At 39.7% G+C, this 25,635-nt stretch overlaps 1 protein-coding gene across 2 annotated transcripts; it reads right to left on the minus strand.

The window, feature by feature from the left end:
- Window positions 1–776: 776 nt before the first annotated feature.
- tgm1 (transglutaminase 1, K polypeptide) lies at window positions 777–25,635 on the minus strand. 2 transcript variants are annotated; one of them, XM_056449653.1, is made up of 14 exons: window positions 25,544–25,635; window positions 20,483–20,703; window positions 19,492–19,683; window positions 15,789–16,040; window positions 13,399–13,517; window positions 11,971–12,078; window positions 8,969–9,146; window positions 8,739–8,877; window positions 5,754–5,946; window positions 5,513–5,666; window positions 3,136–3,420; window positions 1,770–1,930; window positions 1,503–1,639; window positions 777–1,208 (listed from the first exon to the last, which is right to left on the minus strand). In XM_056449653.1, the coding sequence occupies exons 2-14, from the start codon at window positions 20,700–20,702 to the stop codon at window positions 1,064–1,066; spliced, it is 2,283 nt and encodes a 760-aa protein (XP_056305628.1). In that variant the 5' UTR covers window position 20,703; window positions 25,544–25,635; the 3' UTR covers window positions 777–1,063. The 2 variants fall into 2 exon arrangements, with proteins under 2 accessions (XP_056305628.1, XP_056305627.1); XM_056449652.1 differs by lacking the exon at window positions 25,544–25,635 and adding an exon at window positions 24,038–24,167.

A 25,635-nucleotide genomic window follows, 5' to 3' on the forward strand; every position in this document is an offset into this window, starting at 1 on the left:
CAAGACGTGTCGCTTATATAGTTCTGAATGGGGAAAAGTATAACTGTCAATAAGGCAAATGAAGCCCCGCCTTCTAATACAGGAGCCAATCATTGTTTGCTGAAGATTCTCTGGGGGAGGGGCTCAGACCAGCTGTGATTTTCTGCAGATTTTGTGTGATTGGAATATTTAGAAATGAAACTAAAGAGATGGTTGTTGTTTAATTTTATCGATGATTCCTAATATGAAAGTTAATCGTAAACTTGGCAAGCGATTTTAGAGAATTTGATGTTTCCCCATTCAAACAGAATGCCCGAGCATATTGACGAGAGGCGTGTCAAAGATGGCCGCTGAGTAAAATGACTTAATGGGACTTTGACAGCGCATAGAAATGATAGTCAGTAATATAGTGCATCCATTCTGCAAAATGCTGAATTTTTAGTGTTGCTCATTAACAAGGTTTGGATACTGAATGACTTTCCTGAGGGAAGATTTGATATCATAGTATGTGCTCAAAGTATGACAAAACTATTTATTTTATGTCATGAAACACATGGTGCGTTCCAAATGGGATAGATCGCCCTCTGGAGGACACTTTGGAGTAAAAAAATATTAATGGTCACCAAAAGAAATTACAGTGCTCAAAACTGTCCACTTTGAAGGGCCCTTCAGGTGAATGATGGAGGAACCCTTCAGAAAAGAATGTACATTTCTATCTACTATTACTGCATGCTGTTTTTGCATGATACAAGACTTCTACTAGAGCTTAGCAATTAAAATAACTTAGAAAAGAGGAGTAACAGGACAAAACATGATATATTTTTGCCTATAACAAGTCACAAAATAAATACAAGATTTTTCACGCGTCATTAAAAAATGTGGTGCATAACAAATAAGATCTATCGCCCATAGAAGGGCACTTCAGAGTGGAAAAAAACATGGCCGCCATATTGAAGTGTCATTCCAAACAGCCTTGTGCTCAAAGGCTGCATTCCAGTCTAATTTTTCATGCCCTTCATTGCTGGCTTTCCTAAACTCTGAAGCTCCAGTGCAGAGCGGTCTCTGGTCTTGCGCAGGTTTTCCTTCAGTTTGCTTTGACTGTGAGGTTGGCGACACCATGGACTTGAGGCAGCTGCCGTGAGTCCAGTGCAGCCAGCAGTTTGTGTTGCCCTGCCTCCAGAGGGATAAACTTCTCTGTCAGAGTCACTGTGGCCAAGCTTTCGATGTTTCTGAGAACAAGAACAATATAGTTTTACATTCAATTTTTCTGCACAACTGTTGGTATTGTGTAATGTAACCTTTTTTTACTCATGGTCAAACATTTATTGGATAATGAAGCATTATTGTTAGCAGTTGACGTTGACGAATTATTGAACAGATTGTTAATAATCAATAAAGAACATTTTACTGAGCTCAGTTTTATAGGCCTACCATAAAAAAATCTAATATAATTGTGCAAAATTTGTGTTACATTTAAGCAATTACAAATGTGACCTTATGGAATATAATTACAGTAAACTTACCCGTGTGAAATCTCTCTGACGTGCTGCAGCCCCAGTCCTTCAATGCGAAACTTCACGTTCTTCAGCGTTTGCTTAAGAGGATTGCGGAAAGTGATCGAAGCCGTCAACTCTTTCCCAACAACAGCATCTCCATTGGTCTGAGAGGAGAATGAGCAAACATTTACAACAAGTGTTATATATTCACCCACATACAGTTGAAGTCACCGTTATTAGACCTCCTGTTTCATTCACATTCATTCAAGTGTGCCTTTAAGACCGAAAACTCACTTTGATGGCCAGGTCGGGTGTGCGCAGTCTGAAGTGAAACTGGTTTACCAGGACCTGTTTGGTCTGAGTGACCCGTCCCGTGAGTGTGAGCATCAGCATGGCCTGGTCCACCAGATGGTCTTTGTAGTGATCGTACAGTAAGCTCCACTCAACAGTCTCAGCTATGATGGAACAAAAGAGATAATATGCATATACATTTGGCATCAGCGGTAAAATGTAAATGAATAAATTCACACAATATATATTAAGAGTAAGAGAAAATATATTTATATTCAACTGGCATCAGCAATTCAATGGAAATCAAGCACTCTGGGGCGATTTTGAGTCTTAATTTGGCCACAACTTTCTCTGTATTTCAGCAAATGGGATGATTTTTGGTGACAAATCTTACTTTGACAAATATTTTGGGAAAATGCTTTGGAAATTTTCAAAGACTCAACAACACACTCTGGGCAAATTGACCACCCTTTCGTTATGTTAGGGGCTGTTTTTGCCCCATTGACTTCCATTATGACATTTTTTTATTGCAAAGCCATGGCATCATATAATCATGCATTCTTGACTGTTGGTGGTTCTCCCTGATGGGAAGAGATAAAAATTGTCATTTTCATTGCTGATCATCTGTTGCAGTGCAAAAATAAACTTTTTAACACAGGGGTGGGCAAACTCAGTCCTGGAGGGCCGGTGTCCTGCACAGTTTAGCTCCAACTCTGATCAAACACACCTGCTTATAGATAATTAGAGATCTTGGACACTCTGATTAGCATGTTCAGGTGTGTTTGATTAGAGTTGAAGCTAAATTATGCAGGACACCGGCCCTCCAGGACTGAGTTTGCCTACCCCTGTTTTAAGCATTCACACTTAGCTGACGATTGATTATAAAGCGTGTCCTGTCCTGAGAGAGAGCCCTGAGCTCAGAAAATCCTCGAGCCCGAGGCTCCATCCCATTTGAAGGGTGAGAGGGGTGTTTGAGCTCAGGTAGGTCTTGAGAGCTCCCCTAGTTTAGTTAGGGTTTAAGACAGATTGTAGGGATTGCTATGGAGAAATAATCTGCTGACTAAAGCATAGGTAGCCTGACTGAGAGCTTGTCTTTATTGCCAATTTGATTAGACAATTCACTTATATCGCATGTCTTTGAGCTGTGGGAGGAAAGCAGGGAACCCCACGTGAGCAAAGGGAGAACATACAAACTCCACACAGAAACATCGACTGGCCCAGAAAGGACTCGAACCAGTGACGTTCTTGCTGTGGGGCAACATTGCTAACATTCATAGATCGTATGTGAATGATCGAATTAGCCACTAAATCAAAAAGTTACGAATTGCCGTGAGATTGTGTTGGAACAGACTGGTGTAAGGTCTCCTACCTTCATTGGGCTTCAGTTCGATGGGTATCTGGTCTTTCATCACTGTAGTTTTATAAACTCCGGTGTAGTACGTTACAGCCACCTGACCGTTGAGCTGGAAAGTACGCTGCTCTGAGCTGCTGTTCTTCACAGTGATGGCTAGATTAGCATCTGAGCCCAGCTGAGGCTCTTCTCCATCCATCGAGATCTCAATACTGATGTCGTTAACACTGGAGATTTCATAAAGTCCAGCTTTAGAGCCATGCTGAACGGCTGTTTCCACTGCAATGCGCTCCTCCTCTGAGTCTAATATAAGAGAAGGCAAATGAAAGTAAAGAGTAATGCGCCTATGTGTCTGGATCTGTTTATACAAAGGATACAAATGTGTTTATGCTTCCTCGGAGAAATTGAGCTGAAGTAAGTTTCATGGGGCGTTCACATCAGACGCGACTTGCGCGAATAGATTACGATATTAGTAATTACGATTACGATAATCGATATTAGATTACTATATCAGATTACGTAGGCTATTAGATGATGAAACATTTTGAGTTTACTTGCTTCATCAAATTTGCTTAATTTGCATGTGAAATTACACGCTTAAACATTTTGAGTTTACTCGCTTCATTCACATGTCAAATTTGCTTAATTCACGTGTGAAATTAGACACTTACTTGCTTCATTCATGCGTCAAATTTACTTAATTCGCGTGTGAAATTAGATGCTTAAACTTTTTGAGTTTACTCGTTTCATTCATCCGTCAAATTTGCTTAATTCACTCATGAAATTAGATGCTTAAACCTTTTTAGTTTACTCGCTTCATTCATGCGTCGAATTTGCTAAAATTCGTGCGTGAAAATAGATGCTCAAACATTTTGAGTATACTTGCTTCATTCATGCATCAAATTTGCTTGATTTTAGAGTGAAATTCACTTCGAAATAGACATGAATTCATGTCATGAGAGGGGCTAAATAGCTGACATAACGGTTCAGTGTCATGACTGGCTCCATCAGATTCTTCAGAGGTGCATCCAGCTCTGGGAATTCATAAACTTTTCCAAAATCTGCTCCTGGATGACAGATGCTTTCCATGGTATTTCAGACTGAGTCAGTTCCAGCTTGATAAGCTGTTGTCACATGTTGGCAGAAGGATTTCCATTAGGGACATGAACTACATGCGCTATATCATAATCACAACACTACTAGAGCAAGCTTCTGATTGGTTAATGTGGCACGAATGTCAAATTTTTCAACTGGACCAATATGCTTTAAATTAAGGTATTTTTCATCATTTGAGGGGAAAATTAAGTTTGAAATGGCTGAGTGGCGGTATACTGTTTCCGAAAACTATGCTGTAGTAGGCAGGGTTGTAAATCAGGTCATGTACTGTTCACAACTACCCTTAAATACAACAATGGTGGCTGTGATGGACAGTTTCTGGCAGCTAGCTCTCCGCAGCTCTTCCATGGTCGCCCTCTCAAGCTAAGTATAGCTGTGTCTGGTTAGTACCTAGATGGGAGACACTGTGGGGAAAAACTAAGTTGCTGTTGGAGGAGGCGCTAGAGAGGCCAGCAGGGGTTGATCTACCTGTGGTCTGTGAGGGTCCTAACACCTCAGTATAGTGACGTGGCTCTTTACTGTTAGGTGAGCACTGTCTTTTAGGTGAGACATTTAACCGAGGTCCTGACTCTCTGTGGTTGTTAAAAATCCCGGGATATCCTTTGAAAATAGTAGGGGTGTGTGCCCGGTATCCTGCCCAAATTTGCCCATTGGCCTCTGTCCATCATGGCCTCCTAATCATACCACTATTGTAATTGGCTTATCACTCTGTCTCCTCACCACCAATTAAGCTGATGTGTGATCTCTTCATACCACCAACAGTGTACAGCTCCACCTGGATGATGCGACGGCAGCCACAGGACAAGTGCACTCACCCCACACCTGCTATAGTCATAGAGCCAATTCAGTGGATGAGGATGATTGGGAGGTCATGATGGGTAAAGGCCAAGGGAGGGAATATGGCCTGGAGTTACAGCCCTGCTTTTTACGTGAAGTGCCATGGGATGTTTATTGACCACAGAGAGTCAGGACCTCGGTTTAACGTCTCATCCAAAACACGGCACTCACTGACAGTATAGTGTCCCCTTTACTTCACCCCCTGCTGGCCTCACTAACACCTCTTCAAACAGCAACCTAGTTTCCCTTAGTTTTCCACATCTCACAGCTGAAACAGGTAACTAAACTGGACACTGTTTCAGCTGTGAGATGCAAAGTATGATGGGAAGTGTAGTCCAGGTGAAAAGCTGGTGGAGTGTTCATATAGCTGGAGTGCCCTCTAGTGAGTCGGGTGGGTACTCCTGCTAACACATGTGACAATGTTTTTTGTGCCGTTTATTACCTTCTGGGTATTTGTAGAGGTGTGTGACATCTTCGCGTTCGTCAGAGCCGACTGCTTTAGTGCTGATGCAGTGACCTACTGCTTTCTTCTTAATCTGGACAGGAGTGAAGGAGCCATCTGCAGTCCGCTGCCAGTACACCTTATCACTGTTCACCTTGGTTAAAGTTAGCATCCCTTTTAGAAACGTTCATTACAAATAATTATGCAATCATGAAGTGATCATTTGGAGACTTGCTAATACCTCTGCGAATACGAACGGTGTGTCATGCTTGAGGTAAACCAGTCCATTTCGGACAGCTGCGACCGAAGCAGGACCGCAGCGAAAAGCGCCCTGACTGGTCTCCTGAGGAGTGGCATCTACTACTTGCCAGCCCCCCAAACCTGCGGGCAGATCGGGACGGGCCATCCAGCAGTCATTCCACACGTGAAAGTTCCTGCAGAGACAAGAGAGGAAAATTTGTTTCTCATGACGCTGTAGAAATGATTAGCTTGAATGATGCGGTACATGGAGGTACCAGTAATTGACTTGGGCCATGTCCACACTATTGTTTTCATTTAAAAATGCATATTTTTCTCTCCATTTTGACCTTCCTTCCACACTAAGATGGCATTTTTAGTAAATGAAATTGCATCTTTTTGAAAACACTGACCAAAGTGTGTATATCTGAAAATGCTGTATTTGTGTTGCGGTGTGGACTGTGATAACAGAGTTTTTTTGAAAACTGGGATGCATTTTAGTCATGTGATGCAATCTTGTGACCAATTCAGCTTAAATGGTGGACAACATTGTTAAGCAGATGCTTTGGAAGCTGTCCATTTGGACCGCCTTATTAAAGATTAACATCAGTTTGTACATGCTCCATATTGCCTCTCTTCAAAGGACAGGTAATGGTTACTGGCATCAACTGTTCAGTGGCGGAAGCAGTCCACAGTTGGCACATTTTGTTGTGACATTTCAAAGAGATGGAAAGTAAATAAACGGCAGGTGGATATGATGCAGGTCTTACGTCATAACGCATGCGCCAGGGCTTAATTTGTGCCAGAACACACCGGGATCCGGCACCTCTGAAATCTGATCCGGCACCTCATTTTACCGACCCCCCTCCTCAACCACCCTCATCCCCATTCGCTGTTCACTTTCACTTTCTTCCGCATCTCCCCAACCCTCTTCACTTTCGTCTGTGGCAACATGCCAGATTCGTTACCCCGATCTGTTCTGGGACCTCGCAACACAAATTAAGCACTGGCATGTGCAATACATGGATGAAAGCATTTTTGGATAGAATTTAATATTTAATTTTTTCAAATGTATTATGAGTGTAGACATAGGCTTTGTCTGCCTTACTGGGAATGCCCATAAAAAATTCACATCCATTTATTTCATAGGGGGAAGCAAACTATTAGAGTAAACCTTGTTAGGATCTTGATCTTGATAATTATTATGATTTTATTTTTTATTTAACTCCCAGAAGCAACAAGGACACATTATTAAGACCTCTTTTAATGTTTAAAAGTTGCTGTGAAACATTTTGCACCTCTAACAAGTTTAAAAATTTCAGCATTGAATTGTATACACTGCCAAATTAACACAGAGGAACCGGTAGGATGACCACCTGTCCCACTTTGCATTGTAAAGCACAGCATTTTCACTTTCTTGTCGTCTTTTAGTTTAATTGTTGTATTTAGAAAAAGTGCATTCATTCTTTTTCCTGGTGTAGGGTTAATTTCCAATTTCAAGAGTTCACACTTAGCTGATGATTGATAATAAAGCATGTTTGGCATGCTGTCCCGGGAGAGAGCCCTGAGCTCTGAAGGTCCTCGAACCCGGGGCTCCCTCCCATTTGCAGGGCGAGAGGGGAGTTTGAGCTCAGGTAGGTCTTGAGAACTCGCTTGCTTGTTTATGGCTAATGACAAGTTAGGAATTGCTTTGGAGAGATTTGCTGCTGACTAAAGGGGGTCACACACTGGATGAGCCACTCAGCGCCGTGACATGGCTAGCACATGACATGGAAGTATCGCACACCAGACAGACACATTCGAATGTTATTTAAAATAAAACTATTCAGATGGCGCTCTGTGGCGCGGCAGAAACATGAACAGTGTCCTGAGTCGTAGCTTGGCCCCGCGGACGGTGTGTGTAGCCTTACAGAAATCTGTTTAAAATGTTGTAAAATGCAAGGTGCTGCGTGTCGCTCTACTTCACCGTGTGCGACTCCCTTAAGTGAATTGACCAAACCAAATTGGAACCATAGATGCTCTTATGTCACATGTCTTTGGACAGTGGGAGGAAACCGAGGAACCCAGGGAAACCCCACTCCAGTACAGAGAGTAAACTATATACAGAAACATTGGCTGGCCGGTAAGGATTTGAACCAGTGATGTTCTTGTTCTGAGTCAACAGTGCTAACCACTGGGCCATCATGCCGTCCTATCCAGGAAAAGGGAGGAGGAGTAGAGGTGGAAGGGGGCATTCTTCAAGACAAAGATAACTGAGGTAAGAAACTATGGTTATTTATAGTGACTTAGGAATCAACTGATTGGTGCATCATGTGTTAGGTATTGCAGGACCAGCTGTGGTCAATCATAAGCACGTGATCCTCCTGAAATTAGTTTATAAAAAACTTCACAAAATGGGGGAAAGATTGCTTTCCGCCCATGCTACACCTCAAACTATGACAGGTCCAAACCAACCAGGTCTACCCCTGCTGAAAAATCTAGCTTAAACCAGCCTAGGCTGGTTGGCTGGTTTTAGCTGGTTGACCAGCCTGGTTTTAGAGGGGTTTTGGCCATTTCCAGGCTGGTTTCCAGCCATTTCCAGCCTGGTCTTAGCTGGTCAGGCTGGAAAATGACCAGCTAAATCCAACTAAAACCAGCTTGACCAGCCTGGTTTAAGCTGGACATAGCTGGTTTTGGCTGGGCTCCCAGCCTGGCTAGGTGGTCAAGCTGGTTTTAGCTGGTCATTTTTCAGCCTGACCAGCTAAGACCAGCCTGGAAATGACTGGAAACCAGCCTGGAAATGGCCAAAACCCCTCTAAAACCAGGCTGGTCGACCAGCTAAAACCAGCCGACCAGCCTAGGCTGGTTTAAGCTGGATTTTTCAGTAGGGCATACTGATACAATTTACATCACAGTGCAGTTTCAATCAGGTTTGTGCATTTATCGTGTACTCTGTACCCACGCAAGTTTATTGATAGCTACAGAAAATGTTGCTAACATGTGAACTAACCAGACAGAATCTCTGCAAAGCTCCTCGATCAGCTCATGGTTCTCATCCAAATACACGTCTGTCGTCAAAGAAGCGTCTGTGTCGTGAGCAGACTCGAAGTTTGTAATGCTCCTGGTGGGAATCCCTAAACACCTCATCACTAAAAAATGAAAAGCAGATTGTAAATATTATGGTTTATGAAGGATTGTATGCTTTATGCTGCTCGAACATTTTAAGATGCGAGCTCTTACCTGAAGTGGTGACGCCAGAGAAGACCCAGCACTGTCCGTATCTGACCGGCGTTCCTCCATTGTTGTAGTACTGTCTCAAAATGTCACTGCTGCCACTCCAGAACGTAGGGGCTGTGCCGTCATCGTATGTGCCTGACCAGTTGCCGACCAACACACCATTGTCATCAGGAGCGTTAATCTATTAAACAAAAATCATTCTTTTATTGCATCCACACTGTAAAATGCTGGGTTCCACACGATTCCTTTTAGTTCAATCACATATCTATTAAGTTAACTGAAGTGATTTTACAAATTTAAGCGGATTGAACATTAAACATAAAAGTTATCCTCAAAAAACTCAAAAATTGTGTTGATTTAGCTCATTTTTTAGGTATTTTAAGTATTTTGAGTGCAGTGCGTTAGGTCATTTGTTTCTATCTATGCAACCTTGTTTTTTATTACTTCCTTTAAAGGGAACATAGTTGACCTCTTTTTTATGATGTAATATTAATATTCTGGTTCTTCTGAGTGTGCCAGTTTAGCTTCAGTTTAAAACACAATTCAGATTTGTTTATTATAATGTGTTAAAAAGTGTCATGTTGGGGGCGTGTCCACAGCTCACTGATTTAGGGGTGTGTTGCTTCACATGTAGAATAGTTTCGGCTTCCCGCCAACGTGACAAGGGGGCGGGGCCATGAGCTCACCCGCTCTGCGTTTGCAACAGTCTGACAGGCAGACGGAGAAGGAGAGAGAGGATCACCATTCAGTCTTACATGTACGGCTCGGACACAGACCAAGCAGAGAGTACAAAATCATTTGTGTCTTTATACAGTTTTACAGCCAACTGTGTGCTAGTTTCAAGTGTCGAGCTTGTACACAGAAACTAATAACCACGCACACTGAATTAACTTTGACTGAGGCACAGGATGCGCCGCTCGAAGCCGCGACACGGCACACCAGACACTCTCTGTAGCGCGGCAGAGACATGAAGTGTCCCGAATCGTCGCGCCACGCATTTTTGAATTCTAAACATAGGTTTCTGCAGCGGTCCGCGGCGCCCAGCCGTCAACTTGAGTGTACCCTGATAGAAACCTATGTTTAGAACTCTAAAACGCATGCTAGTTAAGATCACAGGGAGCTTCTGGGATCGCGAGAAATGCAAACGGCTGAAGTATAAGGTAGACTCAATGAGAAGTACACATGTTTGCAAACCTACCTAAAGATACAACCAATAATTCCGATTAGAGCGATAATGTGGAGAATATTGATCTTGTGTTGAGCCCAATGAGCCTTGCATCTAAAAATAGAGCTAGCGTGTTCCTATATTGATATCGCTTCAACTCACGCTGAAAATGGCGGACGTGAATCAACAAACTGAGGATATGATGACGCGCCTGTCAATCAATATTGGTGGGCGGGGGGACCACTCTCCTACGTAAAGTTGCGGTCGGTTTGAAAACCGCTCCAATTGGTCCACCGTTTTTATGTTGTTAAATTGAAAAAAAGGACTGGGTGTGTTTATATCACCCCAATATGACGCTCTATACACCATACATGCACATATGTCTGTCCAAACAGCTTGAAAAGTAGATTTTTTACCATAGGTGCCCTTTAATGAATGCATGTATATCACACTCTTGGTGTTTTAGAGTGTCATCCATTTTCTTCAATGTATTTTTTTTAGCCTTGTGGCAGGTTTATAGATTGCACACTAATTTTCATAAGCACTTTTGTCGATTTCCCTAAGAGTGACTATTGTGTCATGACCACTTAGCCAGCTTGAATCATGCCTAAAATGTGTGTATTTAAAAATGCATATGTTGGTTAAGTAGGTTTTGAACTATGGTTGGTTTAGGGCTCATTCACACAGAATACGTTTTTCCATTCCATTCCAATTCGCAATTGTTTTTCAATGAAAACACGCAATTGACAGACTTGCATGACCATCACGCTTACATCTTGCATATTTTGAAGCATTTTGCACATGATTGCTACATTTTTTAGGCATTGTGTCAATTTAAAATAACTTTTACAAGCAGCGTCACTCATCAATGTCAGTTCCAAAGCAGTAGACCAATCACGGGGCAAGATTTGCAAGTTTCTGTTTACAAGGGCTCAGTGGCTGTGTCTGGATACCTTTGTGGTTAACATTCCTAAATGTGCTGTGCTTTGCATTGTTTAGATGCAAAGATGTGTTCTGTGGGAATGAGCCTTTAAGCAGGGTTTTCCTGGTCATAAGTTGGTGTACACTCTTAAACCAAGAAAATTCCATGGAAACATGTTGCCTTAAAACACTTACACAAGGTAAACCTAAACAGACCTAGTTGAATTAACATACATGCATAACCTTAGTTTAATTAACATAGAGCATAAGGTTCTATGCTAATTCGACTAAGGTTGTTGAGCTTCACCTTGTGTAAACACAAGTTGAGCATGGTAATGGGTTTCTACATAATTTTACACATGTGCCATCAAGAGATTCATGATTAAAATATACATTATTAATGATAATGTTTATTAAAAATATTATATAGGGCTGCAAGGGGTGAAAGCCAATTTTATAAGTTGGCCTAAGTGGAAATGAATTATTTTAATAATGTAATGTGTATTTCATTCATTCATTCATTTTCTTTTCGTCTTAGTCCCTTTATTAATCCAGGATCACCACAGCGGAATGAACCACCAACTTATCCAGTACATGTTTTACGCAGCGGATGCCCAGCCGCAACCCATCTCTGGGAAATAATGTGTATTTATATAGTGCATTTATCATGTATGGCTATACACCCAAAGAGTTTTACAATCATGAGAAGGGGGTATCCCCACACCACCACCACCAGCGTGCAGCATCCACTTGGATGAAGCGATAACAGCCATAGGACAATGGCGCCAGTGCCGTATAGCCGGAGTGGAGTGGAAAGGCAGTGATGGAGCTAATTCAGTGGATGGGAATGATTGGGAGGAGATTTTTAACAACCACAAAGAGTCAGGACCGTAGGAACAGTAGAAACATTCAAACTTACCATTGCAGACAAAAGCCTGACCACGTTTACAGGATCTCCCCATCCTGAGGCCGGAGCACCACTGCGCTCCAGCAGAAACAGACACGCAGGAAGGATGCTTTTATCAAACTAAGAGACAGAACATTGGATGAAGACGTTAGTTACTTTATATTGCATGAAAACACCAGGGGCCAGATTTATTGAAAAGATGTGCACTCAGATTTCAGCTCTGGCCTTATTGCATTTGTAGGAGTTTCCTTTTTTGATGCAGTTGATGCAAGGAGAGTATTCAAATTAATATCTCAACATGACTTCAGCTTTTGTTTACTGCTATTTGCACAATTAGGGCTTGATACAAAACCAAACTGGTGTGTACTTTGATCAAATCAGACATAATAACTTGATAAGTACACGTGTGAAAGTTATATTGCTGTACTTAAAATAAGTATACAAGATTTTTATTGAGCATAACCAGAACCAGACAAACCTTTTTTGGTATTTCTGCATGAAATCTGGAATGATTTTGAGAGTGTGTGAGCTGAAAACTACAAGCAGAGATACACACTAATATGCAGCAGACGCTCAGTGTCATTCACACAACTACTGGACTCCATCATGGTAACACACTTCAAATTCATTCATCCTTTTGTTAATTTCCCTTCAGGTTAATCCCTTATTGATCAGGGGTCGCCACAGCGGAATGAACCATATATATTAAAGAAACGTACTTTTAATAAGGTTACAGATTTCTACTGTAGCATTTTTACTATTGACATTACAGTCATTTTTTACAGCGTATGCCTGTGTTAGTAGATTACACACACTTCACTATCATTGACTTTGGTTAATGTGATGTGTTAGACGTTATGAATATAAGCTGCTTTGTATTTGTTCTTTAATTCAGTCAGTATCAGCAGATCACACGCCACTCCATCAGTGCTCATATGGGATTGTGCTCTGGTGTTGATTTCCTGATTAGCATTAAGGTTAGTTCACCCAAAAATGTTAATCAAAAGTTCAGCGGTTCAGATGTAATCATACAAATGCGCCTCAGGGTGTGTGTTTAATACAGGCAATGCACTACTTGCTGACTCGTAATACATTGTATTGGCTGTTGTAAACACACACCCTGACCTGAGGCAGAAGATATTAGCACTTGATTTTACACTTTTTTTGGTGCACAAAGTTGTTCTTGGAGCTTCGTATGATTGCAGTTGAACCACTGAAGTTACTTTTCTGACAATGTTTTTAATTCGTTTTCCGTATTTCGGGACTGTTGCTTTCTAAGGAGGATGAGGAAGCTCTCATATTTCATCTAAGATATCTTAATTTGTGTTCAGAAGATGAACGAAGGTCTCATTGGAGCTACACTAGCGTAATTATTAACAGTTTTGTAATTTTGGGGTGAACTAACCCTTTAATGTGTATAAATGGATTTGCTGTTCTGACCTGGCCAAAATTCCAAGTTCTGTATCCGATCTGACTGTCCGTCCCATAATAGATGATGCCCATGTCGTTCAATACATACTCTTTCCTCTCTTTCTCATTATCCATGTACACCAAGTCCTCTAGGAAAGAAAGAGAAAGCAGATTAATCAGTTTTTCAGAGTTTCTTAAAGAGGTAGTTTAACAAAAATGAACATTTCGTCACCATTTAATCATGCTCAAGTGGTTTTGGACAGTTATGAGTTCTCTTAATGTATGTCGAACCCATTTAGATACATAGTAGGAGGAAAAACTGCTATGGAAGTCAATGGCTGTTTTTTTCTCAGCATTCTTCAGTGCATCTTCCTTTGTGTTTAACAGAAGAAAGAAAAACAAGAAGGTTTTGAACTAGTGGAGAATGAGTAAATGATGACGGAATTTTCATTTTAATATGAGCTGTCCCTTTAAGAGGAAAAAAACTATCCATAAATAGGAAAAAAAGGCCTAAAGCTCTTACTGCTACTACTACTTAATTAAATATGTTTCTTTGAATGTGACTAAATAAATCAACCCAGGCTCATTCTGAAAACATAGTCCCGAGGACGTTTCTGGAGACTGCGAATTATGTAGTCGGAGGTACGTATGGCTGCATTTCGTTATTTAAGCGAACGCTGCGGGGCGGTATGACATCGTTCCTTTTGGTGCTTATCGGCTGACCGCTTACCTTCGTGTGGAGGGCTTTCCCACCGCAACCAGTTTGTCCAGTTAGCTCGTTCTGTACATTGGCGGACTTGAGACGCAGAGACGAGCTGACCACGACGACGACGACCGGGTTCGATTCCGGGCAAGAGCGGTTCCAGAAATCAGGTAAGACTAAAAGAGAATCCAAAAAGTAAAGTGAACAAGTTCATAACAGGGTGAGAGTGTGGTAAAATCCGAAAACGTGGTAAAAATCAGACGAGGGCTTTTCTTTTTCTGGACGGCTTTTGTAAATTGTTAGTTGAGTTTAGGGAAGTAAGTGGGCGGGCGGGTCAATTGGTAAAATTGGTTGGGTTCAGGGAAGGCCCAGTCATTCATTCAGCCAGTCGGACAGATGGTCGTTCGACAGCGGCCTCTGGTGGATTTACGTGAGAACAGCGAGAGAGACACGAGAGACATTTGAGAAGCGAAAAAGTGCACACAGCCGCCTCTCGCGGATCCATGAAAACCAAAAATTGCAAAAATACGTACCTCCCGGGATGTGTTTCGTGATCTCCAGAAACGTGCACGGGACTACGTTTTCAGAATGAGCCTGGGTTGAATTAAATACACTTTGTAGGTTATTTGTTATGCACAGTGCTTGGGTTTGAGTCTGATATAGCACGTTTCTAGTAAAAAAACTAAATCAATGTAAAAGCAAAGTTAAACAATGTGGTCACAGTGCACTTTTCTTATTTGTTGCTTTTGAAAACACTATTGGTTTTGGGTTTAGATCAGTAGACATGTATCTGAAACGTACAACAAAACGTACCCAAAGTTACACATTTCTGAGTCGCAGAAATGCAGAAAGCGCCCTCTAGTGGATTTGCCATCTAAAACATGTAACAAAATGTTCCCAGAGCAAGCTATTGTATTTACAAAACTTGCAAAAATGTAGGCCAAGGCACGTATTTCCAATGAGCCTGGGTGAGCGGTTCATTAGTCTTACTTTAATTATTAATACTCAGTTTTACTTCAAGTGTTAATAATTATATGTCCATGCTTAGTACTAGTATTCATAGAAAACTGCATTGGTACTTACTGACATAGCATAATTCATTTCTAATTCAAGTCCTTTCAAATTGTAATCTTGATTGGTGGTGTGTTTGAATTGGTAACTTGGTTTTGGTGTGACGTTGTAATTATGTTGTTTATGTGTTAATTGTTGGCCAGGACACTCCTGCAGGAGAGTGTATCTCTGAAAAATCACTCTCATAAGAGGTTTAAACACAGTTGTGTGGCAACAGTCTGTGAATACAACCAGCTTCTAATGACAAAAAGCTATTAATATTATTAAGTTATGATTACACAGTCTACAGAAACACTTTGATTGACATTTTCCCTTTGTCCGTGTCATCAGAGGCAAAGCCCCGCCCACTAGTAACTGTCTCTCCCTCATTAGCATATAAAGTCAGTCTTCTTTTTGAATCTGCCACTATGCTGACACACAGGCACATGTAGCTCCGCCCTCTTTTAGAAAGAGCACAATCTCATTTGAATTTAAAGCAACAGTCACCAAGACGACACAATCAAAGTCTAAACGGATCAGTTTCATCGAGCTCTAAAACATTATTGAGCTGAAACTTCACACACACTCCAGACATCAGAGACTTACATCTTGAAGGAAAACGCATAATAGGTCCCCTTTAATGTTAAAGCCCCATCCTTGCTCATACCTTCACACCAGGGGTTGAACAGCATGTAGATGTCGTTGTCAGGGTTGTATGGGGACATGGATTCACCCACAGGGCAACTTGTCGCAACACCTAGCTTGTATTTGCCAATAGGAGCGGTAGGCAGAGAGTTGACAGACAGTTTGATCAATCTACTTTTCTGTTCTACTATTTTGGCCTCCCAGCAGTTATCCTGCAGTTCCTCAACCAAAGGAACAACCACATGTGTGCCTTTGGAAACATCTGGAAGATCACCTGAAAAACATACAGACACACACACACACACACACACACATATACTGTACAGTTAAAGTCAGAATTATTAGCTCCCCTGTATAATTTATTCCAAATTTCTGTTTAAAGGAAAGAAGATTTGTTTTCAACACATTTCTAAACAGAATATGAACATTTGATAATCAAGAAACAAAATCTTCAGTAACACTTTATAATAACTACACACTATAAATCATTTATTAAGCATTAGCAAATGGTGAATTCATTATTTGTTAAGCATTAGCTCCACATTAATAAGCGTTAGTAAGCAGTTTATAACTGCAGCTACAAATGCTGTATTCTTGACTTACAAACACATTTATAATGTGCTTAATTATTGTACTTTCATACTTTGTTAATGATTTATTTTTCATTACTAAATTCAGTATTGCATTATTTACAAACCAGTGATTTAAGAGTAGTTGGTGTTTTTTAAGATTATTCAGAATGAGTTAATAAATGATTAATAAACTATTGAAATCAATGTTTATATATCTCATTATTCATTATTATGGTTTCTATGTTTGTTAATAAATGCTTTATTAACTCAACTTCATCCAGTTTTGTGACCTAATCTAAAGTGAAGACTATTCATGCTTTATAAATCCCTTATAAATGACAATTAAAGGCTTGGTATCAAATAAACGACAATCTTTTCTAAAAAAATATAAAATTACTGTAAACATTGCTGAATGACAGGAGTGTCAAAATACGACATAAAACTGGATAAAACAACAACATCATAATAATTTAACAATATAATAGGATGTAATGTTTAAGCCATACAGTAATTTTATTCTAGATAAGGTTGCAAAGATTTATTTTTCATTTGAAGTACAGTTTCATTTGTGTATCTTCAAATAAATAGGAATAAATAATAATTTATGTACTTTTTTTTCCTGTTTAGAATATAACCGAGCCTTTAATTGTCATTTATAAGGGATTTATAAAGCATGAATAGTCCTCACTTTAGATTAGGTCACAAAACTGGATGAAGTTGAGTTAATAAAGCATTTAATACATACAAATTAACTATTATTATATGCATGAATAATAAAAATTATAAATGTTAATTTCAATAGTTTATTAGTCATTTACTAACTCTGAATGATCTGAAAAAAACAAACAACTACTCTTAAATCACTGGTTTGTTAATAATGTATTGCTTAATTTAGTAATGAAAAATAATAATAACAAAGTATGAAAGTACAATCATTAAGCACATTATAAATGTGGTTTAAGTCAAGAATACAGCATTTGTGGCTGCAGTTATAAACTGCATAAAGTATTCACTATTTGCTAATGCTTAATAAATGGTTCATAGTGTGTAGTTATTATAAAGTGTTACAAAAACTTCTTTAAGGATTTATTTTGGCATAAAAGCATATATTTATTGTATTTTCCTTCGGTTTAGTCCCTTTATTCATCAGGGGTCGCCACAGCGGGATAAACCGCCAACTTATACGGCATATGTTTTACATACTGGATGACCTTCCAGCTTCAACCCATTACTGGGGAACACATATACATACTCATTCACACACACACACATAGACTACGGCCAATTTAGTTCATCAATTCCCCTATAGCGCATGTGTTTGGACTGTGGAGGAAACCGGAGCTCCCGGAGAAAACCCACACTAACATGGGGAGAACATGCAAACTCCACACAGAAATGCCAACTGACCCAGTCGAGGTTCGAACCAGCGACCTTCTTGCTGTGAGACGACAGTGCTGACCACTGAGCCACCGTGCCACCCATAAAAGTATTTATTTACTTTAAAAACAGCCCAAACTTTTGAATAGCAGTGCGGATAAAATAGAAAGTCTGATAACCATAGAAAACGGGAAACGTTTCACAAATTCACTGAGAAATAAAGAATGATCAATTTCTGTTGGCTTACTGAACTTAAAAGGTGTGTGCTTGAGTAACATTTAAAAGTAATATTTGTTAGGCCTGATAACATTTCCTCCAAATCTTACCTGAAAAGCTTGTCATGTAGTGCAATTTTTTTGACAATTGGGCAAAATAACAAAGGTTTTCATTCGTTGGTAAAATCAGGAAAATTATATCATGTATTTTCCATGAAATTATGTTATTTATTAACCATTCTGATGTTTAAATATTGAAATTAACAAGTGTAAAATGAAAATAAAGCTCTCTGAGATCATGGAATTGCCATTTAATCCACTAAATGACCACGTTTTTACTTCAGTTTAGACAAAATGTTGTTACTACACTGTAAAAAATGCTGGGATCCACACAATCGATTTGTGTTGGGGCAACATTTACATTTACATTTACATTTAGTCATTTAGCAGATGCTTTTATCCAAAGCGACTTACAAATGAGGACAAGGAAGCAATTTACACAACTATAAGAGCAGCAGTAAATAAGTGCTATAGACAAGTTTCAGGTGTGTAAAGTCTAAGCAAAGCATTAGTAATGTTGTTTTTTTTTTGAGAGAGAGAGAGAGAGAGAGAGAGAGAGAGAGAGAGAGAGAGAGAGAGAGAGAGAGAGAGAGAGAGAGAGAGAGAGAGAGAGAGAGAGAGAGAGAGAGGGCACAGTTAGTGGTATAGCCAGAGAGGCAATTGCAGATTAGGAAGGAAAGTGGAGACTAAACAGTTGCGTTTTTAGTCGTTTCTTGAAGACAGCAAGTGACTCGGCTGTTCTGATGTAGTTAGGGAGTTCATTCCACCAACTGGGCAGATTGAATGTGAGAGTTCGGGAAAGTGATTTCTTCCCTCTTAGTGATGGAACCACGAGGCGACGTTCATTCACAGAACGCAAGTTTCTGGAGGGCACATACATCTGCAGAAGTGAGAGCAGATAAGAAGGAGCAAAGCCAGAGGTCGCTTTGTAAGCAAACATCAGAGCTTTGAATTTGATGCGAGCAGCAACTGGCAGCCAGTGCAAACGGGTGAGTAGCGGAGTGACATGTGCTCTTTTGGGTTCATCAAAGACCACTCGTGCTGCTGCGTTCTGAAGCAGCTGAAGAGGTTTGATAGAACTAGCTGGAAGCCCGGCTAGTAGAGAGTTGCAGTAATCCAGTTTGGAGAGAACAAGAGCTTGAACAATGAGTTGAGCTGCATGTTCAGATATGAAGGGTCGGACCTTTCTGATGTTGTAGAGTGCGAATCTGCAAGATCGAGCAGTTCTAGAAATGTGCTCAGAGAAGTTCAGTTGGTCATCAATTGTTACTGAAAGGCTTTTTACCATTTTGGATGCAGTAATGAACGAATTAAGTTAGCATATTAGTTTTTATAAATTTAAGTAGATCGAACAGAAATCAATTAAGTTGTCCCCCCTTTAAAAACTCAAGAATTGTGCGCAAATGATGTCTCTTTTTAGCAATTTATATGAAAACAGATTCAAAGTCAGCATGCGTGGTGTCTTCATGTTTAACTTAATTAAAAAGATGTCCATACTGACCCAGTTTGAGATCCAGGTGGAGTTTATCGGTCTTTGGGTCGAAGGTTCTGGAAAGCTCGATCTGCATCTGGAAGGTCTGTCCTCTGCGGATGATCAGGTTTTCACTGCGGTATCGCTCTGTGTGATGCTCCAGCCGGTTTCGCTCTTTGCTGGACTTCAGGAGGTTTACAGAGCGCACTTCCAGAAGGCCGGCTGAAGAGGAGAGAGACGCAGAACTTGAATTGTATGTGTTTTAATTGCTCCCAAAAAGGATCATCTCTGATGTTTGAAATAACATTATAAGAGTGAATGGGCAAATTTAAGCGTGTTTCCACCTTGTGTGTTAGTCCACCTGTACCCAGTGTCTGTTTTTTTACACCAGTTTAAAAAATAATCTAGCCTAATAATTGGGCCATTGCTCCTATTATTATGTTGCATGGGTAATCATTGTATTGTATATTCAAATGATCAGTTCTTTTGCACCAGTGTTTCCCAACCCTGTTCCTAACACACCAACAGTACGTATTTTGGATGTCTGATGCATTAACTTCAGGTTTTGGAGTCTCTTTTAATGTTCTGATGAGTTGATTCAGGGCATGACGGTGGCACAGTGGGTAGCACGATCGCCTCACAGCAAGAAGGTCACTGGTTTGAGCCTCGGCTGGGTCAGTAGGCATTTCTGTGTGGAATTGGCATGTTCTGTCCGTGATCGTGTGGGTTCATTCCGCTGATAAATAAAGGCACTTAGCCGAAAAGAAAATTAAAGAATGAGTTGATTCAGGTGTGTTTGATGAGGGAGAGGTTGAAAATGTGTACTGCTGGTGTGCCTTCAGGAACAGGGGTGGGAAACACTGTTTTAAATGACAAAAAAATCATTGAAATCTGAAGTAAAGACACAGAACTTGAATCTCGTGTGTTTTAATTTCACCCAAAAAAATGTAATGTATAATGACATGAATGAGAGTGATTGATAATATTTCTAATAATATGTCTGCCTCGTGTGTTAGCTTACCTGTCCCTGGGGTCTCGTTTTTTTCTGCCGTTGCATTAGCAGCGTCTGTGGTGCTGCTTGTGCTCTTGTGAGATTTCCGGCAGGAGCAGCAACACTGCCGAAACCATTCGCCACAGGACCATTTCTGTTCCGTTTTCTCCACATCCTCCTGTTTAAGAGTACCAGTCGGAAAACGGTCCACAGCCGAGGGGTTTCTGATTGATGATGTCTCTACAGGCATCCTGTCAAATAAAGCAAACCAAGCAGGGACAGTTTTAATGATTTGGACTCACAACCTTACATTCCACCTTTAAAGTGCGCATGAAATCAAAACTAACCTTATTGATTTTGTTAGTTCACATTGCTAGACTTGTGCTGAACAATTCATCAGTGCATGTCATTAGGACAAATAAAACAGTTTGCCCATGTAATCTTGAATTGAAATCTGAAAATGCACCTCCTGTTCATTTCCAGTTAAATTCTCAGATTAGGTCAGTCTGAGGTAATGGGTGGAGCTAACACACTTAACCACACCCCTCCAGCTGTCAGTTTTGACAACAATCAGAAATGGTGAGGGGGAGGAGTCTGTCAGGTTGTAATAACTCTCCTCAAACCCTTTTCACCATCTTTCTGAATGAAACGCCTATTTTACTACAGCCAATCAGCTCGCAGTAGAAAAAAAGCCACGCCCACTGTTTTCTCATTTAATATTCAGTTTCTCTGGGAACTGCGTCACAATATAAACAAAACAAAACAAAAAAACGGTCGCAGCTTCCGGTTGATGTGGGCTTTAACTAACCCTGAACCAAGACTTTTCTGTATTTTGATGCATTTATTAATAATAATAATAATACATTTTTATTTGTATAGCAGTTTTCCTACACAACATGCAACTCAACATGCTTCACAAACATAAACAAATATTAAAAAACACAAAAGTCAGGTCAAGTATAAACCATGTCAATGTGGTCATGTCATTGGCCCATCAACATTTCCTGCTTGTTGTCAAACTATTTCATAACTGTAATAAGAGGCAATTCATACATACAGTTAAAACGGCTATCATAGCATTATTCATTAATGTGTGGCACTTTTTGGATTCTCGGAAGCGATAGAAATTACAAATGTAAAACAGGAAATAAACAAACAACACATAGACAAAAAGTATTGAACACATGAAGAAAAGGAAGTGTAAAAAGGCTGGAAAGCCCAGACAGTAGCAGAAATCTCTCATTATTATTCAGAAACCCTATCTCTCGTCAGTGTAAATGAATATTAGCTGCTACACTCTTAATATCTTCATTACCAGAAGATGAAGATGATCAGGGTGGACATTTCAGCAAGATACTGATTACAAACACAGCCAAGAAAACCCTCGACTGCTTTCAGAAAAGAAAATAAAGCTACTGGAGTCACCAGCCAATCAGCTGAGCTGAATCCAATCTCTCGAGCATCCGCTTGGTGTTTGTAGCTTTAGCCTGCTAGCACCGCTGGTCAGCTAAAGCTACCAACCTCTTTCAGAGACAGACGAGTCTTCGCTGAGGCCAGCTTCCAGCCTCCGCCACTGAGACTGCAGCTCTGCACAAAATGTTTGGCCAGCGGAGAAATTAAAATGGTCGTGCCCAACTGAGCCTGGTTTCTCTCAAGGTTTTTTTTCTTCACTTCCGCCTTTAGTGAAGTTTTCTTTCCCTCTCCGCTGTCGCCACTGGCTTGCATGGTTCGGGATCTGTAGAGCTGCACATCGTTGGATTTGCTCTTCAGTATTTGGACTCTCAGTAGTGATTATTAAACCACACTGAACTGAGCTCAACTGAACTGAACTTAAACACTACAAACTGAACTACACTGTTCCTATTTACTGTGACCTTTTATGTGAAGCTGCTTTGACACAATCTACATTGTATAAGCGCTGTACAAATAAAGGGGAATTGAATTGAATTGAATTGAAATAAGAACTAAAGATCAAATTAAATAGACGAGACCCACAGAACCATCCAGATTTTTAGACTGTGTTGAAGTCTGGGGGAAAAAAATTCCTGAAAATCAGCAATACGCAGCTCTATTCTCCATACTTCTTAAAGCTCTCGTTACCGAACATTATACAAACCTTTAAATACATTTCAGTAGTTCAGCACTCTGTAGTTCACAGAAAATCATGACACGTTCAATACTTATTTTATCCACTGTATATATACAGTTGTCAGAATTATTAGCCCCCTCAGAATTATTAGCCCCCTCAGAAAGTCCCGCTGTTTATATATTTCCCCAATTTCTGTTTAACGGAGAGCAGATTTTCTCAACACATTTCTAATCATAATAGTGTTAATAACTCATCTCTAATAACTAATTTCTCTTTGACATGATGACAGTAAATAATATTTGACTAGATATTCTTCAAGATACTAGTATTCAGCTTAAAGAGACATTTAAAGGCTTAACTAGGTTAATTAGGGTAACTAGGCAGATTAGGGTAATTGGGCAAGTTATTGTATAACGATGGTTTGTTCTGTAGACTATCGGAAAATAATATAGCTTAAAGGGGCTAATAATATTGACCTGAAAATGGCTTTTAAACATTAAAAACTGCTTTTATTCTAGCTGAAATAAAACAAATAAGACTTTCTCCAGAAGAAAAAATATTATCAGACATACTGTGAAAATTTCCATGCTCTGTTCAACATCATTTGGGAAATATAAAAAAATTCAAAGGGGGGCTAAAAATTCTGACTTTAACTGTGTATATATATATATCAGACTGTTAATAGCAAATTGCAGCTAGAATGATTGTCACAAAATAAACTCAATATGGCTTATATGTGTATAAAATACTAATGTATTCAGGAAATATCATACAAAGTATTTCTGGAAATTCTGAATATATATAATTTCCTTAAATTTAGACTCCAAAAAATTCTAAATGTTCAAGCTAATCTAAAATGAGCTGAATCAACACCATTCTTGAGTTTTTTTTAAAGTTAATTGTTTTATGTTAATTCCTTCATTAATTTTTCTTCGGTTTAGCCTCTTATTTATCAGGGGTTGCCACAGTGGAATGAACCGCCAACTTTTCCAGCATATGTTTTACACAGCGAATGCCCTTTCGGCCGCAACGCAGTACTGGGAAACATCCATACACACTCATTCACACACTCCTACACTACAGCCAAATTAGTCAATCTAATTTACTTATAGCTCATGTGTTTGGACTGTTGGGGAAACCGGAGCACCCGGAGAACATGCAAACTCCACACAGAAATGCCAACTGACCCAGCCAGGACTCAAACCCACAATCTTCTTGCTGTGAGGTGACATTGCTAACCACTGAGTCACAGTGTTGCCCTATTTTATGTTAAATCCACCTAAATTTGTAAAAACTTGATCAATTTGTGTTGGGACAACATGAATAAGATGTGTGGAGCCGAGCATTTACACAGCTTAAAGTGGAATAATTCTGATTTGACAAAGACTTCTACATAAAAACGATCTTATATTAAGCTGAAACTCTCACTATAGACTCCACCAAAATAATTAGCAGTAAAATAAAGTTATTTGCTGTGATATAAGGAGTTTGCTTACCTTGTTGGAGTTCCTTGTGAAAGTGTTCGTCTCTTTGTTGTAAAAACAGCTGTAATGTCTGAGTCTGGTGTGAATGATGAAGCAGCCCTCAGCGTTACACACTCAGGATTTAATTCAGCTGTGAAAATCTCCAGCTTTTACAATTATATGCAGGGTTGGACAAAACTGGTTTAACTGGATGACTTCCTTAAAGATGTTTCACACAGACACACACACAGACTTGTTCATATATCCTAGTGGGGACTCATAGATCATTCATAGACGTAATGATGTTTCTACTATACTGTATATCCTCTCCCCTCCCCAACCCTCACAGAAAACAATCTGCACTTTTACATTTACAAAATACTCCATTCTGTCTTATTTATATGCATGTTTACTCATAAAGACCTTAATTCTGGTCCCCACAGTGACATCAGTCCCCATGAGTCTGTGTGTATTCATGTTTAAGTCAACTCTGCGATATAAAAAGCAAGTACACACACATACACTATGATCTTCAGTGCTTGCAGTGAACTTTAGATTAGTTTAAAGGTAATAATCCGTGTTTAGCACTGCTTACTTACTGGAATAACTCACTGATACGGCAGATTTGGCACTGACAGCTGTTTAGAAACTTCATTTAAAATATAAATAGATAAACCATTGATTTTTATTATGTACAGTAGTGGAGTTCTAGAGATAATCAGCTTATTGTGTTGTAGTGTTATTGTCTCAGCAAACACATTGTGAACATGTACAGAAATGTCTAAACACACCCCATTACTGTCTCGCTATCTAAGAATTACACTTAATAACGATTACTAATGAAAAAATTAATCTCAAACACGTTTGGTGAACGTTTGTACAGCTTCTTCAGAGATGACAACATTTAGGCAGGGCTTAAACACATCATCAGCCGGAGCATGTTTTCATTTACTCATATGCATACATTAAATACCTTAGATAGATGGATAGATAGATAGATAGATAGATAGATAGATAGATAGATAGATAGATAGATAGATAGATAGATAGATAGATAGATAGATAGATAGATAGATAGATAGATAGATAGATAGATAGATAGATAGATAGATAGATAGATAGATAGATAGATAGATAGATAGATAGATAGATAGATAGATAGATAGATAGACAGACAGGGACAGATAGACAGACAGAGACAGATAGACAGACCAGATAGACAGACAGACAGACTAGATAGATAGACAGACAGACAGACAGACCAGATAGATAGATAGACAGACAGACAGACCAGATAGATAGAAAGAGAGGAAGACATTTGGATATTTGGAAAAATGGCTGAATGGAGTATACACTAACCTGCGCATTATTCAGTCACAAGATAGTGACAAACCGTTAAAAAAAAGACATACAAGCATATAAATATGGATATCAACGTATTCACTGATGGTCAAGTTGATTCTCAGTCCCTGAATGAGTCTTGTGTTATTCAGCAGTTGTTATCTGGGAATAACGTACCTTTGAAATATCTCGACCGACCTGAATAAAGATCCTTATACTGCACATAGCATTGGGTGCTTGTATCTTCAGCTGTTGCTAGCAGACAGCAAACATCTGTCTTCTTAATGAAC

This window comes from Danio aesculapii, chromosome 23, assembly GCF_903798145.1.
Source record: "Danio aesculapii chromosome 23, fDanAes4.1, whole genome shotgun sequence".
NCBI classification, from domain to species: domain Eukaryota; kingdom Metazoa; phylum Chordata; class Actinopteri; order Cypriniformes; family Danionidae; genus Danio; species Danio aesculapii.